Below are 18,206 nucleotides of genomic sequence, written 5' to 3'. Positions count from 1 at the left end.
GAGGAATCATTTGGATGAAACTTTTATTATATGTGCCCTTGCTCAGCAGCTAGAGTATGTGGCACACTTACAATTCACGGAGGTAAACCCATTGCAATTCCCTTATGTACTAGCCGTTGGATTTGAATTAATCCGATTCATCAACCGGTGTATAAAGCTCTAATTCCATCAATATCATCCTGATTCAAACCCTTGGTTACTCCAGGAGAGATGATAGCATACATGATGGCTTCCTGAACTGGAGTATGCGCAAGCCCTAGAAGATGACCTATTTCATGCCTAGCAACAGTCTGCAAGTCCATAGAATTAGCAACTGCGCCAATCACCCAAGTCTCATCTCCATCGAAATGGAATCTTCCATCAGTTGGTGCAAAGGCGTGAGCTAGGATTCCTCCACGGCCATCAAAGGGCCGCCCATCTCCATGATCTCTGACTTTAAAACTAATGTAGAGATTGGCAATTTTTGGGTCTGAAGTCCGCTCGAAGGTGAAGTTTGTTACACCAGCCCATGCGCCAAAAGCATTGGCAACTGCGTTGGCAGCCTCTGGATGGGAGGCAGAGTCGAGTGAATAGAGGAGATGCCTCTTCCCAGCGGGCCATCTTGGCTTATTTGGGAAGAAAGCATAATGAGTGCCTATGTTGAGATGGCTATGGCCATGGGAGTTGATATTATTTGTAACAGGGGGGTTATCTGGGACCCCACATCGAGTCCTGGACATCTGCGTGGCTGTTGGGGCATCTAAGATTCCAGTGGGCTTCAGATGGTAATAGGTCTGGAAGGCTTTGATGGCAGACTCCAAGGCATCATCAAAATGGTCCTCACTATCGACTTGAGTTTCAGTTTGAGAATGGGTAGAGCCCAAGTAGCCGAAATGTTGCAGGTACTTTTTTACCTTGTGGATGCCTTCCACTTTGTCTCCTTTTTGAGATCCCTGCAGATCCTTGAAAAACCCAAAGGGAGAGAGGTCTGAAGAAGTTGCTCCAGACAGAAAAGGAAGGAGGAGTAGGGAAGAAAGAAACACCGAGAGCATGGGAGAAACTTCAGTTTCCATGACTGATCGCCTTAATTTGAGTTACAGTGACCGATTGCATGGATTCTGCATCATTAGGTCTTTTTGTACACATTTGCTATGGGAGGTGAAAGTCTCCATTTCAATACGTCTTTCTTAATCGAGGCAATATCTCTATTTCTATGAACCCTATTACTGCATATAGACTTGGTCCGAAGATAAGAAAAAATATGGAAAATTGGAAAAATGGAAAAAGAAACAAAAAGAAAAATGGAAAATTAGAAAAATGGAATAAAAGAAAATATAAGAAAATTATAATTTTTATGGGAAAATTATGATTTAGGATCGTCTAACTCATATAATTAGTCAAAATGATTTAAAAGTGATATAAAAGATTAATACTTCACCCAAAAACTTATAATTAAGTTTTACTTAAATTGTTCCTAACTTAGAGTGTATTTGGTAATGATTGTGGAAAGTGTTTTTAGCTATTCTAATTCTTGAAAATATTTATTTTTCAAGTATAAGAAATATTATCCTAGAATCACTGTCAAACGCGTTTATATTGACCTTTTGATTATAGAAAAAAAAATTGTCAAAGCTACATTTAATTTTCTTTTTTCTCCTTTTATTATTATTATTATTATTATTATTATTATTATTATTATTATTATTATTATTATTCACTTTATTATTTATAATTTTAATATTCCAATATTAATATAAATATTTTTTACATTTTTTAATGATAAATAATTATTCCCAATAATAACACGTTGGTGAAAATATAAAAAAATTTATTAATGATCTACTCCTTTTATAGAGTCAATTAAGAAGATATTTACATTATCTTCCACTAATTATCCGATAAGTTCTCACATTTTGATAATTATAAGAATATATTATTGAGATTTGACTCAAATTATTTATTTTTTATTTTTAGAAAAATTAATATTTATAGAGTTTGTGTTTTAGTAAATTACCTTTTTATGTTTGACTTGGATTAAAAAACTATTTTTTAAGGTTAAAACATAGGACTCTATAAATATGTGGTTTTATAGAGAGAAAAAAAGAGCAAAGATGAAAAAAAATAGAAAAAAAAAATGTGAAGAGAGGTAGAGAAAGGGTGTATTGGATTTTGGGTAAAGAAATGTTAAGAGAATTTGAATTATGTAATCTTGAAGGTTATAATAAACTTAATATTTTTTTCCCGTGAAGGTGTTTACATTGAATTATGAAAATGGTTTATCTTCTCTATTTTATTTTATTTTTCCCTATTGCATTTAAGTGTTTTGATTTCTCTCAACAAATGGTATCAAAGCTATAACAGAGAGATATTAAAAAAATAACTTTAAAGATGATGTCAATGATAAAATATAATATTATGAGTTTATTTTTCACATGACTCCTCATATTTAAAATCGAGCAATATATCCTCCACACTTCATAAATATGAAAAAATAAGATGGGTTTGAACTACCATATAAAAAAAATTATTAACTTTAACATCATTTTATTCTCTCAGATCCTTTTCCTTTGTAATTTTCACAAACCCAACCTAATCGAACTAGTAAAACCAGTCATTCATATTCCATCATTTCAAAGCTTAAAAGAATAAAAAATAAAAAGGAAAGTTATTTAGACTTAAAATGATGAAGTAAAAAAGTTTACCATTAGAGTCAAGCTTCTCTTTTAGCTAAATAATTTACTATTTTATTTATTATTAGGGTCTAGATAACTCCCAATTGTATATATGGTGACAAGAGAAGTATTGGATCTAGCTAACTATCAAAAAAAATATCAAAGCTGTTCATAATTTTTGGACAAATTGTGATTCGAGGTCTTTCATATAACTAGTAAAAATGATATTACAAAAGGATATAAAAGGTTAATATTTCACCCTATGACTCATAAGTTTTACTTAAATTGTGTCTTGGTATTTCTTGAGTTTCATATGGCTTGGGCTTGACTACTTCTAAAAGTGTATAGCCAGTCTATCCCCAACCCCAAGTAGAATGAGTTGGTTGCAATGAAAATCTCAATAAATTGAGTGTCATACCTTGAGGAAAGGAAACGTGTGAAAAGTGCAAAGGAGGCAATGAATTAATCTAAAACTCAATCATTAACACAGCTGAGAATGCCAAATCGGAAGATTTTTAACCAGCTCTCAACTTTCCTCACCAAGTTCCCCGCCCCCATTTTAACTTGAGTCACTTGTCTCCTTCAAAAATCCCTCTCACATTTCCTAAAATTTATTCTTAAGGGCTCAATAAGAGCAATTCAAGTCAACCAAACAGTACTAGAAATCCCCTAAAGCAATACTAACATGGGTTTTCACGCCCATAAAACAATCACCCAAGCCAAAACCAGGCTGGGTCTCTATTTTAGCCTATTAGATGATAGGAGAGTTGCCTCAAATGCCCTAGGAAGGGTCGTATGAGCCCATTTTCCTCAGTCAAACAAATTACAAGGGTTTTTTTTTTATTATAATTGTAAGATAGATTAAAAAACCAATTTATAACATACGATAATGAAGAAAATCTTTTAAAAAATATCATAGTTTTAGCGAACCATGAGAAGAGTTGTCACGTAATATTCAAATTTATAAAAAAATTGTATCTTGAAGAGATGACAATGTCTAAACATTCTTGATAAAAAAAAAAAAAATTTAAAAAAATAGTTCTAAGCAAAAATTATCTCTTAAAGAGATGATTTTTTTTTTTCTTAAAAAAATTAAAGGTCCTTCAAAAACAAAAATTGTTCCCAAAAAAAAAGAAAAATATTTCAAATAAAATCATTTATTGAAGAGATAATTTCTTTTTTTTAAAAAAAAAAAAAAAAATCATCCATTGAGTTCAGTTTTCTCAAAGAAAAAATTATAATAATATTATTAATTAATTATTTTTATATATTACTTCTAAATAATAATATATATAAAAGTATAAATTATATTGATCATGAATATATTGACCTCATATTAAAAATATATATATTATTTTACATTACATTAGATATTTAATAAAAATAAGGGACAGATTAAATTAGATATTGGAAGAAAATAAGGTTTTGTTTGGGAATGTTTTCAAAACTAATTCTCAAAAAATAATTTTTGAGACTAGTTCTAAAAAACGGAGATGTTACTCATAGTACTATATCAAAACTGAGGTTCTCCAGTTTTATCTCGAAGTCATCAACGATTGTATAAAGCTTTAATTCCTTGAATGTCATCCCCGTGCAAACCCTTGGTGACTCCAGGAGTAATGTAAGCAATCCAAAATGATCAATGGTCTTCCACTGCAGGTATCTACTTCAGTTCTGTCCACCACACATCCTAACCGCCCATGTGGCCAATTTGTGTCAGGTAATTCCGATTCAGTTGGTGTTACAATATTGTATTTCATATGGCTTGATGGTGTTAGATTAATTTTTTGTAATTAATCTATAATTTGGGCCACACATGTAAATAATTAAAATGTGTGTGCTATCATTTAATTAAGCCTAAATATAGTGATCTAATTAATAATTGATTAATTGGCTTAAGGGTATAATTGTCATGAGATTATTGTGTAGATACCATTAGACAATTATTATTTCTATGAGGGGCAGAAATATAATTGTGATAAAATTAAAACTGCCCTAGCGGTTTATAAATAGGGTTATGGTCCCCATTCTACGACTACGCATTCCAATTTCTGAAAATCCTCTCAGAGAGAAATTGACACAGAATCTAGTGGCTAGAATTGGAAGACCATCTCAAAGGGTTTTCTTCCTATAAGGTTTCTCCTTCAATGGATTCAGGTATGCTTCCGCTATTATTTTTTTCTACTCATTGTTTTTAATCAGGAGATTCCAATATATATGAAATTAGGGTATTCACCTTGTTAAATATTCTAGTATATATAAATAGGGTATTCATCTTGGTTGAGTTATAACAAGTGGTATCAGAGCCTACTCCTTGATTAATTCTTTGAGTTATTATTTTAATATATATATATGTCAATGAATTAAGATTTATGAAATATTGAGTTGATAATTTTTTTTTATTACTATTATTATTATTATTATTATTATTATTTAATAGCATTTTATGATATTAATATTTAAGTTATTGATCTAGCATTTTAAATAGGCTAATTAAAGCGGAAAATCACCAAAGTGACATCTTTCGTGTAGATTAGTCTGTTCGGGGTGTTAGATATTTGTGTGTATGTGATTCATGCGGGTATTGACTGGCCCAAAGGAAAGTTAATATTTGGTCAAATTGCATACATACCTGTGGTGATAAATATGTGATGATTATAAAGGTAACTTAATGTGAATAATAAATCAATCCAAAGATAGATTTATTATTTGACATAACTTATCATCAATGTTTGATCACTACAACAAGAGTACCACTTACAGTTAATATTACTGTCCAAAAACTTGATATTAATGTTGTGCTAGGTATCTTGAAATGTCATAATTTGCTTTTAAATTTAAAGATTATGTGTTTAATTGCTTATTTTATGTGAGCATGATGGTTTATTTGATTCATTTTATTTTGTTCTCGATTCAGCTTTTATATCAACTACTTCTATATCTGTCAACATCAATAATGTCCCTATGTTAAATGGGACTAATGTGGACCCCGCATTTCGATTGCTCGATGCGTTTCCCACTCGAAGGCGAGCTCAATTTACATTTGAAAAAATTGATTTTTATTGATTAAGAAGATGACTTGGAGTCGCCACTTATTTTTGTTTTATTTTTAAAAGGGTAAACAAAATAAGAAAGAAAAACCCTAAGTGTGACTCCTTATTTTGGAAAAGGCGGTCTGTGAAAAACCGGATCGGGTTCGGGGGTCAGGTTACTTATCGGGAAGGTACGGTACGGACCGTAGCACCCCTCTAAGTCCCTAAAGTCGGGTCTCTACTACTAAAATGAAGCTGACGTGGCAATTGATGTGTAAATCAGAGAATACCCAGAATGATTATGCACGTATGAGAATTAAAAACAAGCATAAGGAGTGTCCATGATGTGAGAAAATACGTACCTGGGTGGCAAACCAATATGCGCTATCAAGAGTGGAGTTAGTAAACAATTGAGGAATAGTCACATGCATATCATAGAGCAGAATAAATCATGTATGGCAACCGAATCAACCAATCAATCCATCAATCATAAAATCTCATATGTTGGGCCCCCACCAAAGCCCGTTTTATTTTGCATGAATTAATTCCAATAAAACCATTATTCGGAATTACGGAATTTAAATTCTTGCTTATTTTAAAACATTTTGAAAATCACATAAAATATGAAAAAGGCTTGCCGGGAAGAAAATGGCGGCGAATTTTATTAAAAGAATGAGATATTTAGAATCTAAAAAATATGTCTAAGGATGAAAATTTTGAGAAGTTAAAATTATTTGAAGAATTTAAAAATTGGAAAACTATTTGAAAATGAGAATTTAAGAAAAAGTTATTTTGAGAACCATGAATGTGAGAAATCAATTAAGAAAACAAAACAAAGATGAAGAATTTGGAAATTTGACATTATTAAAAAAAAAACAATTGGAGGAATTATTAATAAAAATGATATTAAGGAAGATTATATTGAAAATCACGGGAAGAAAAAGTGGGCGATGACACGTGGCCTCAAGTTCACTGCCACTGCCATTATACCCACCATAGTCACCAAGCCCATAGTCAATGCCTCCAAGTGCTCGGTAGGAAATAGGCCCAAAACGGTAGGAAATAGGCCCAAAACACTAAGACGTGCCCCAGTTTTAGAGAAGATGTTGGAGAGATCTTTGATCAAGCCACTTCACCAGATTTATGGCGATAGATCTTTCCGAGGACATGAAGAAAGGTGACAAAGCCGATAAAGCAAAGATTCATCACGAGAACCACCGTTGGAGTAATCTTCAAGCCCGGATCGTCATCGGTGTAGAACTGGAGCATGTTGCTCCCGCTGCTGCCACTGCCGCACCCTCTGGAGCTCTGAAACGACAGTGCGTGTGAGGAGATTGACAACGACGCCGTCGAAGACAACCGGTCTACATAACCCTCCAACAAGCTTCGTCCTGAAGCTACTTCCGCCACGGTGCTTTCCACATGTCGTCTATACATCCAGTGACCCGAATCAGCGCCATCTCGTCCTCAACTCCAACGCAGCTGAATCTCACGCTGCTGCCCAATTTGACTTGCGTCGGAAAGAACGACGTTGGGAGCCACGCAGGCATCGACGGTGATCTTTGGGAGCCACTGCCCCAGGGGAATTATCCTTCTCCGTCCTTTTTAAGCCTTCAACACTTTCTAGAGCAAAAGTCTCCTCAACTTTTGATGGCCCCACATGTACCAGTTGAGGCTCTTTATGAATTTCATGGTTCAGATTTGCATCCATAAGTGAGGTCACTGCCTCAGCGTGCAAACTCGTCCTCGGTCCTACCTCTCTGTGCCCAACAACCTCTCCAGAAAGGCCCCTCCCTCCAATTCTGTATCGGCACTCCCGCGAAATCGTTATCGCCGCTGCTGGCGGCAAATATCACAAGACAGTTGCTCACCAGCTCCGATAGTTACCGGAGCTTCCATGTGTCAGACTGATCCTTCAAGAATCCACTCACGTTGTCGAAACCCTCGGTACACACGTCCTGGTTCGTCATCGCAGCGCTCAGCCACGTCAGCTAGTCTTACATGCTTCCGACGGCCTGACCATCACCGCCTCCGGCGACGGAGGTCAGTGATCGCGAGAGCTGCTCCAACGACTCCTCCAGAATCTCACCTCAAAACCTCTCAGGCTCTCATCCTCTAGTTGAAGGAAGCCTCCTCTGTCTTTTCCTTATCTCAAGCTATCTCTTCTGAAAAAATGCTCTGTTACTCCCCCTCTTCCCTTAGGCTTTCATTCTGGTTCTCTCTCTAAAAACAATGTCCTAACAAAACCAGTCATCATCCCATGTCCCGCTCTTTCGTTAGCATCTCTGTGAGCCGCCTTTAACACAAAATTACTCGTCTTTGCCCTTCCATAAATCTCACCTCATGCAAGGCATTAATGAAACAGTTACGAAGAAACAGAGCATCTCTTTGAGCAACAACAAATAGTGAAAGAGAAGAAAGAAAGAAAAATAGAAGAAAATAATAATCATGAAAGATAGAGAACTCATGTAGTCTCATCTCAAGATCAATCTATGGGCTCAAAACAGGTGGAATGAAAGAGAAAATTAAATCAATTCATACAATCCATGTACATGATAACTTCAAATGAAACCCAAGAGAATCAGATATTAGCAGGGCAAGCACATCTAAATAGCGAATGAGAGTTAAACACACAGAAAAACCTTGAAAAACAATGTGACAGGAAAATATGAACTAAAAATCGACCATGCCCGCACCTGGGAGAGCTCCTTTTCAGCAGAAATGAGCAAGCAGACTCCTCTGTTCAAACAGACTCCTCTGTTCTTTTCCTATCCTTCTCTCTCCGGTCCTCCCTCTACTCTAGAAATCCCCTCAAAATATCTTCTGGCAGCCTCGCAAAAAGCACCCCCTCCCCAGCTGCCAGAGACGCTCCTCCACTACCCTCTCATGCAGCTTAACGGTTTTCAGCTTTTCTGCTGAATATATCTCCACGTGTCAAGCTTCCATTGGCCATCAAAACCACTAACTTGATTCTTTACTAGCCAATCTGGAAGAGACACGTGGCTCCTTGAGAGCCTTCCACCTGCAAAGAAAAACTTACAACAAATGTGATAAAACATGAGCCCCTAAATGGGGGTCTACAACTAATTTTAAGGACTGGAAAGAGAATATGATGATTCTCTTAGGCTGCATGGATATAGACTTAGCCTTGAGAATGCCCAAACCTGATGAACTCAATGAGGAAAGTACACAAGAGGATGAGGTTTATTGGGGTAAGTGGGAACATTCAAATAGGCTAAGTCTTATGATCATGAAGCGCGACATTCCAGAAGCTTTCAGGGGTGCGGTAACCGATGAGGTTACTAATGCTAGTGACTTCCTTGCGGAAATTCAGAAACGTTTTGCCAAAAACGATAAGGCTGAAACGAGCACGCTTTTAGCAAGCTTGATTTCAATGAAGTATAAAGGCAAGGGTAATGTTCGGGAGTACATCATGGAGATGTCTCATCTTGCTTCAAAACTTAAGGCTTTGAAACTCGAGTTATCTGATGATTTACTCGTGCATTTGGTTCTCATCTCTCTTCCTGCACAATTTAATCAATTCAAGGTCAGTTATAACTGTCAAAAGGATAAATAGACTCTTAATGAGCTCATTTCATTCTGTGTGCAAGAGGAAGAGAGATTGAAGCAAGACAAGACCGAAAGTGCTCATCTGGCTAGCACTTCCAAGGATAAGGGCAAACGAAAGAATAAGGATAATAAGGTTGCTGCTTCTAATGGTCCAGAACAAAAGAAACAGAAAGTTGAGGTAACATGTTTCTTCTGTAATAAGCCTGGACATACTAAGAAGGAATGTACCAAGTATGCTGCTTGGCGTGTTAAGAAAGGTATGTTTCTTACTTTGGTCTGTTCTGAAGTTAATTTAGCTTCAGTATCTAGAAACACATGGTGGTTAGATTCTGGTGCTACTACTCACATTTGTGTTTCTATGCAGGGTTGCCTGAGTTACCGAAAACCAAGTGATGCTGAAAGATGCATCTATGTCGGAGACGGTCAGTCGGTAGAAGTAGAGGCAATAGGGCACTTTAGATTATTATTGAAATCTGGTTATTTTTTGGATTTAATAGATACTTTTGTTGTACCGTCTTTCAGACGGAATTTAATTTCAGTTTCTGTTTTGGACAAATCAGGTTATTGTTGTTCATTTGGAAACAATAGATTTACATTATCTATTAATTCAAATGTTGTAGGAACCGGTTTACTTAATGTTTATGATAATCTATATTTGTTGGAAACTGTTTCGTCCTATAATGAAACCTTGCATGTGGAATCACGAGGTACTAAACGTAAATTGAATAAAGATAATTCGGCCTCATTGTGGCACAAACGCCTAGGTCATATCTCTAAATCTAGAGTTGAGCGTCCGATGGGATTTTGGATTCACTTGACTTTTCAGATTTTGATATTTGTGTTGAGTGTATTAAAGGAAAACAGACCAAAATAAAGAAATTAGGTGCCAATAGAGCTATAGACGTCTTAGAATTAATTCATACAGATATCTGTGGATCATACCTTACGGCATCTTGGAATGGTCAACAGTACTTTATAACATTCATAGACGACTATTCAAGATATGGCTACCTATTTCTTATACATGAGAAATCACAATCGTTGGACGTGTTCAAAACATTTAAAGCAGAAGTTGAGTTACAACTCAACAAAAGAATAAAGAACGTCAGATCTGACCATGGTGGTGAATACTATGGTAGATATGACGGATCAGGTGAACAACGTCCAGGACCATTTGCTAAATACCTAGAGGAATGTGGGATCGTCCCTCAATACACCATGCCAGGATCACCTAGCATGAATGGTGTAGCAGAAAGACGAAACCGAACTCTTAAGGACATGGTAAGGAGTATGATTAGTCATTCTACTTTACCCGAAAAACTCTGGGGTGAAGCACTCAAAACGGCAACTTATATCCTAAATCGGGTGCCAACTAAAGCGGCTGCTAAAACGCCTTATGAGCTTTGGACGGGTCGAAAGCCCAGTTTAAAGCACTTTCATATTTGGGGATGTCCAGCTGAAGCGAGACCTTATAAGCCTCATGAAAAGAAATTGGACTCTAAAACAGTTAGCAGCTACTTTATTGGCTATGCAGAGCAATCAAGGGGTTTTAAATTTTATGATCCTACTATTAGGTCAATTTTTGAGACGGGAACTGCAACATTTTTTGAGGATGTTGAGTTTGGGGGGAGAAATCAGGCTAGGAATATTGTCTTTGAGGAGGAAGAGGGATCTACTATTGCTTTTGATAATGTACAGGTTTCACTACCTATCATTGATCAAGAAGTAAATTTGGATCCTCAACCAACAGACAATATTGTTCAACCCTTAATTGCAAATGAGGACATTGCTCCTGAAGAACAAACTCAACAACCTCAAGAAAATATGCCATTAAGGAGATCCACTAGAGAGATGAGAAATGCAATTTCGGACGATTATATCGTATATCTCCAGGAACGTGAGGTAGAAAGTGGAATGATGGAAGATGATCCAATCAACTTCCAGCAAGCCATGAAAAGTTCCAACTCTCAGAAATGGATTGAAGCCATGAATGAAGAGTACAAATCTATGCAAGACAATAAAGTTTGGGAACTTGTCCCATTACCAGTTGGTACGAAGCCCATTGGTTGTAAATGGATATTTAAAACCAAGCGGGATTCAAATGGTAATGTAGAAAGATATAAAGCACGTCTTGTAGCTAAAGGCTTTACTCAAAAAGAAGGAATTGACTTCAAAGAGACCTTCTCTCCAGTTTCTATGAAGGACTCTTTCAGGATAATCATGGCACTAGTTGCACATTATGATCTTGAGTTACATCAAATGGATGTTAAAACAGCGTTTCTCAATGTTGACATTGATGAAACAATTTATATGGTACAACCAGAAAATTTTGTGTCCGAAGACTCAAAAAATATGGTTTGTAAATTAACTAAATCCATTTATGGGCTCAAGCAAGCTTCTCGTCAGTGGTACTTCAAGTTTCATCAAATTATTGTCTCATATGGTTTTGAGGCAAATCTTATGGATGAATGTGTGTATCACAAATTCAGTGGGAGTAAGTATATTTTCCTGGTTTTATATGTCGATGACATATTGCTAGCCACAAATGATATTAGCATATTGCACGACACCAAGAGATTTTTATCAAAACATTTTGAGATGAAAGATCTTGGTGATGCCTCCTTTGTCTTAGGAATCCAGATACACCGAGATCGTTCTAGGGGTATTTTAGGATTGTCACAAAGGACCTATATTGATAAAGTCCTCCAAAGGTATGGCATGCAAAATAGCAAACCAGGTGATACCCCTGTCGCTAAAGGAGACAAATTCAGTCTTAATCAATGCTCTAAAAATAGTTTAGAAAGTCAAGAAATGCAGAAGATTCCTTACGCTTCGGCTATGGGGAGTCTAATGTATGCTCAAGTATGTACACGTCCGGATATTGCGTACATTGTTGGCATGTTAGGCAGATATCTAAGTAACCCTGGAATGGATCATTGGAGAGCAGCCAAGAGGGTTATGAGATATTTACAGAGAACAAAAGAGTACATGCTTACATATAGGAGATTGGATCAGTTAGAGTTCATTGGGTATTCCGACTCCGACTTTGCTGGATGCCAAGACAGCAGAAGATCCACATCAGGCTATATTTATCTGTTGGCTGGTGGAGCAATTTCATGGAGGTCTGCCAAACAGACACTCATAACTTCATCCACCATGGAAGCAGAGTTTGTAGCATGTTATGAGGCATCCAATCAAGGAATATGGCTACGAAATTTTGTCACTGGGCTGCGTGTTCTGGATGGTATTGAAAGACCACTGAAGATATTTTGTGACAATAAATCAGCAGTTTTATATTCCAATAACAACAGGAGCTCTACAAAATCAAAATACATTGATATCAAGTTCCTAGTTGTAAAAGAAAAAGTACAGAGTGGACAGATATCCATAGAGCATATTGGAACAAACTCCATGATAGCGGATCCGCTTACAAAGGGATTACCACCCAAGGTCTTTCATGAGCACACTGCTCATATGGGTGTTGTCTCATTTGAGGATATCCAAATTTAGTGGGAGTTTGTATTATTCATTGTATATTGCTCTATGTTATGTTTAGACTTTATCTATACATTTGGATTGTGTTCTGCAGAAATAAAGTATTCATTTTATTGCACTCTGTTAAATTATGCTAAAGATTTGATCTCAATAAAGTTAAGTTGGACCAGTTGGAAATAGGCATGAATAGATCACATTGCATGTAATTTCCATGCTATGCACTCATGATTGATCTATGTCATTTAGCTGTGCAGATATATGTGACCATTGATTGGTCTAGTAACGATTGATGTAACAAAGGCCACCTTGATCCTATGTCAGTATAGTTAATGGACGAGATTGTTCGGATATACCCTAAGGACATGATAGCAAATTTTGAGCTCATAAGGTTAAGCACATTTATTTGATTACATATGCATGTGGCCCAGTGGGAGATTGTTAGATTAATTTTTTGTAATTAATCTATAATTTGGGCCACACATGTAAATAATTAAAATGTGTGTGCTATCATTTAATTAAGCCTAAATATAGTGATCTAATTAATAATTGATTAATTGGCTTAAGGGTATAATTGTCATGAGATTATTGTGTAGATACCATTAGACAATTATTATTTCTATGAGGGGCAGAAATATAATTGTAATAAAATTAAAACTGCCCTAGCGGTTTATAAATAGGGTTATGGTCCCCATTCTACGACTACGCATTCCAATTTCTGAAAATCCTCTCAGAGAGAAATTGACACAGAATCTAGTGGCTAGAATTGGAAGACCATCTCAAAGGGTTTTCTTCCTATAAGGTTTCTCCTTCAATGGATTCAGGTATGCTTCCGCTATTATTTTTTTCTACTCATTGTTTTTAATCAGGAGATTCCAGTATATATGAAATTAGGGTATTCACCTTGTTAAATATTCCAGTATATATGAAGTTAGGGTCTTCACCTTGTTAAATATTCTAGTATATATAAATAGGGTATTCATCTTGGTTGAGTTATAACAGATGGTGCTCTCCACTTGTGTGATTAATTTACACTATAAAAAAAAAAAAACAATCAGAATTATAATATTAAAGCAAATCATAATCATTGTATCTACCCAGATGAGAGGAAGATTTTATTGAATGTTAATCCATGGAAAGATCAGGCTTTGGCATTGGATGTCCTGACATGCAGTTGCATTGGTCAGTCCAGCCAGGTAAGAGAATTTTCACTTCGGTCGCCTATGTCATTAAGGGGATTTTTTTTGTCTTGAATATGCAAATTTGGGGTATGGAGGATTCTCATGGGCTTCCTCCAATGTATGCATGCATATCAGCATTTGAGAGGTAGCAAAAATATTCTATTTCTACGTGGGAAAAATTACCAAATAGGATGGACTTGTGATAATCACATAGAAGAATCACTTATTTCCTAAATTACTTCATCAAAATTATTATTGGTGAAGAAAAAAAATTTCCTTTACTTCATTTCACATTTACAGTTAAAATCAATATATATATGATCTGTTAAAAACAAGAAAAAGGAAATCATGATCAAGCTTTAAGTTCTAACCTTCTAAACTTCTTACCATGGTGTCGTCATCCTTCTCCATAAATGATAATGTAGAGAAGCTTAAGAAAACTCATATTTCAACTTCTAAAGTTTTATTTTGAGTATTTGAAAATCACCTATGTGGAGGTTTCAATTTCTAAGGATCCATTTTTGGATATATATATATATATATATATAAGAAATCATTTATAGTGATTTGGATTATGTCGGATTCAAAAGTGTCAGTTATTTCATCTTTAATTTTTGCTCTCTCGTCTTTCACTGCTAGGTCAGCTAGCTTATTTCATAGTTGTAGGTGGGAAGGTTAAATACTGCTTTCAATTCGTTGACCCAGGCAACCTCGCCCCTCATCACTTGTTTGAGAGCTATAACTTCACGGTAAATTGTAAACCAAGAGAGGGTTTTTAGCGGATATCCAAGGTGTAATCCAACAATCACATGTGTTAAGTATGGAGAGTACATTCATTATAAGTATATAAGAAATCTTATTTTCTTAAAATCCATTGTAAAATCAAAGTAAAGTTTTTTAACTTTGATTCTCATGTTTATAGAGCTAATAGTTTTACTACTCAAACCTCAAAATTTTATTTGAACAATTGCAATGTCTTGTTTTTTGGTGTTTGCTATATAATATTGTTGCTATTATCATTTTCATCCTTTACTCTCTTTTCTTGCTTTAATCTTCAATTCTTTTTCATGCATTCTTGGGGTCTCTTTACAATGTTTTCATTCAATTTCGTTCTTTTCCAATTTTTGGGGTTGATTTTTTGGGGTTTGCCAAGTACCCATGTCTAAATTTTAGCTTTTATGGGTTAATTAATGTCTTTGTCTTATTTTTCAATTTGTGGTTTCTACATTTGATAATTGACATATTTGTAATTCAAGTATATTGAGGTCGTAATTAGATAACACCATTTGCGGTTTCTTTTTTTTTTTAGCAAAAAAAAAAAAAAATCATTCATGTTAAGGTCTAAGTCAAACAACAATCCAAATCAAGTTAAAATTCAAGGCAATTCAACACTCAAATTAGATTAAGACAAGACTCAAATTAAGACCAAGTTTATGATATAAGATCTTGGATAAACTTTTTATTCAAAAGCAAACTTCTTTGAGCCCTTGATTGAGATTAGGGAAAGAAAGAATAATAGACCAAAATAGAAATTATATTCACATCATTCCTTAAATTAATAAAATTTTAATTTACGCACAATTTTTCTTTATGAGAAATTTGTGTATACAAATTAATTTACTTTCTTTCTTTTCTTGGGACAACCAAAGAAGAAAGAGGGCCAACCAAATCATAAATTTCCAAAAAAATTATAATTTCTTTTTCTTTTTTTTTTTTCTTTTTTCATTTTTTTCCCTTTTCCTTGAACTTTCAAAAACTAATATATATATATATATATATATATATATATCTTAATATTATTGATTGTGACATAATTGTTCCTAAACCTTCTAGCCTAATTTGCATTTCTTGTTGATTCTTCAACATATTTTTCAATGCAATTAATTTAATAAATGAATCAATTACATACCATATGCGGGTCCAATGCCTCTCTTGTTACATATCTACTGGTTGAATAATAATTCAAGATTCATTCAGAGTTAGTTGACCCTAAAACTAAAAAAGAATAATAAATTATTTAATTAAAAGGGAAGCTTTAAAATTCGTTTCTCTAATTGTAAAATTTTTCTATAATCATTTTAAGTCTAAATAACTTTTCTTTTTTATTTATATTTATATTTATATTTATTGATTTATTTTTATTATTGAGACAATTGTATTTTGGACCGATCCAAAAATTAAGTTTTGATCCATATAAGTTTACTATTTAAACCCAACACCTAGAGGAAATGTGAAAATTGAGAAGAAGGATATGAATTTTTTTATTTTTTCAAAAATGACATTTATTAACTATGAAAAAAAAAATAGAAAAACAATAATTTAAATTTTATTCTTTTGCAAACCTCAATAAAATTGGAAATATTGCCTGGATTGAGAAACACTTATTGAAATGGAGATTATTTACCTTACATGGCTTTCAACCAAAAATGTGTATAAAAAGACCCAATGATGCAGAATCCATGCAGTCGATCACTGCAACTCAAATTAAGGTGATCATCAGTCATGGAAGCTAAAGTTTCTTCCATGCCCTCGGTGTTTGTTTATTCCCTCCTCCTCCTTCCCTTTCTGTCTCAGGCAACTTCTTCAGACCTCTCACCCTTTAGGTTTTTCAAGGATCTGCAGGGATCTAAAAAAGGAGACAAAGTGGAAGGCATCCATAAGGTAAGAAATTACCTGCAGCGTTTTGGCTACTTGAGCTCTACCCATTCCAAAACTGAAAGTCAAGTCGATGGTGATGATCATTTTGATGATGACTTGGAGTCTGCCATCCAAGCCTTCCAGACCTATTACCATCTCAAGCCCACTGGAATCTTAGATGCCCCAACAGCCGCGTTGATGTCCAGGCCTCGATGTGGGGTCCCAGATAACCCCAGTGTCACAAATAATACTAACTCCCATGGCCATAGCCATCTCAACATAGGCACTCATTTTGCTTTCTTCCCAAATAACCCAAGATGGCCCCCTGGGCAGACGCATCTCCTCTATGTACTCGACTCTGGCTCCCACTCAGAGGCCGCGGACGCAGTTGGCAAAGCCTTTGGCGCATGGGCTGCTATTTCAAAATTCACCTTCGAGCAGACTTCAGACCCAACAGTTGCCAATCTCAATATTAGCTTTCAAATCCGAGAACATGGAGATGGATCCCCCTTCGATGGCCCTGGAGGAACCATAGCTCACGCCGCTCCACCAACTGATGGAAGATTCCATTTCGACGGAGATGAGACTTGGGTGGTCGGTGCAGTTGCTAATTCTATCGATTTGCAAACTGTTGCTACGCATGAAATAGGTCATCTTCTAGGGCTTGCGCATAGTTCAGTTGAGGCAGCCATCATGTTTGCCTACATTGCTCCTGGAGCAACCAAGGGTTTGAATCAGGATGATATTGCTGGAATTACAGCTTTATACACCGGTTGATGAATCGGATTAATTCAAATTCAACGGCAAGTACATAAGGGAATTGCAATGGGTTTACTTCCGTGAATCGTAAGTGTGTCATATACTCTAGCTTCTGAGCAAGGGCACATACAATAAAAGTTTGACCCAAACCAATCCTCCACACCTCTCTGTGCAAACAAGATTTATTTTCCATATGGATTTTCCTGGTATGCATGCAATTATAATAGGCATGGAATAAATTACGGAGTAATCCAAATCAAACAATTCTTCAAATATGAGAAGAGCTGCGTTTAACAACTCGTCCGCAATTCTTTCCGTTATTTTTTAAATCAACTGACGATCTTTTAAAGTGTTATTTTTATGTATTATTTTAAATTCATTTCACTTATTTTAACTTTATTAAACAAAGATTAAATAATTCTAATTATTTTTTATTTTCTTTAATATAAAATTATTTGTTTAATCATTTTCTAAATACTTTTCAAGAATCAAATATAACTAACTATATAATACAGAATAATAAAATATATTTTTAATTTTTATAATACAGAATGATGAGATATATTTTTCATTTCAATCTTTATTAACATTTGAATATAATTGGATAATTGTGATGGAGGTGTCAAAACTTTCAGCTGCCTCTATATATGTATTGTAATCAGTTGTTAAAGTTAATGACAGTCTCCTTATCGCACAACAGAATAAATAATTATAAAAGACTAAAAATATTGATAAGAAGATCTTGCATTTCTCACACACACAAAAAAAAAAAGTGAGAAATTTTAAAAAGTAAAATGAAATAAATTAAATAGTAAGAAATCTAATTAGCAAATTTTCAATTTTTAAAAAATAATTTAATAATTTCTTTATTAAATTTTGATATT

General features: G+C 34.9%; 3 protein-coding genes across 3 annotated transcripts; 2 read left to right on the top strand and 1 right to left on the bottom strand.

Moving 5' to 3' along the window:
- Positions 1–140: 140 nt before the first annotated feature.
- On the bottom strand, positions 141–1,052 carry LOC100259286 (metalloendoproteinase 2-MMP). Its single transcript, XM_002275635.1, has one exon. The coding sequence runs from the start codon at positions 1,050–1,052 to the stop codon at positions 141–143; it is 912 nt and encodes a 303-aa protein (XP_002275671.1).
- An 11,012-nt stretch (positions 1,053–12,064) lies between these two features.
- Positions 12,065–12,714, top strand: LOC132255089 (secreted RxLR effector protein 161-like). Its single transcript, XM_059742743.1, has 2 exons — positions 12,065–12,497; positions 12,626–12,714. The coding sequence occupies exons 1-2, from the start codon at positions 12,065–12,067 to the stop codon at positions 12,712–12,714; spliced, it is 522 nt and encodes a 173-aa protein (XP_059598726.1).
- A 3,696-nt stretch (positions 12,715–16,410) lies between these two features.
- On the top strand, positions 16,411–17,466 carry LOC132255114 (metalloendoproteinase 2-MMP-like). The gene has a single exon (XM_059742853.1). The coding sequence runs from the start codon at positions 16,429–16,431 to the stop codon at positions 17,338–17,340; it is 912 nt and encodes a 303-aa protein (XP_059598836.1). The 5' UTR covers positions 16,411–16,428; the 3' UTR covers positions 17,341–17,466.
- The last annotated feature ends 740 nt before the right edge of the window (positions 17,467–18,206 follow it).

The sequence above is a fragment of the Vitis vinifera genome, chromosome 14 (genome assembly GCF_030704535.1).
Source record: "Vitis vinifera cultivar Pinot Noir 40024 chromosome 14, ASM3070453v1".
NCBI lineage: Eukaryota > Viridiplantae > Streptophyta > Magnoliopsida > Vitales > Vitaceae > Vitis > Vitis vinifera.
This window is presented reverse-complemented; position numbering and strand designations above follow the sequence as displayed.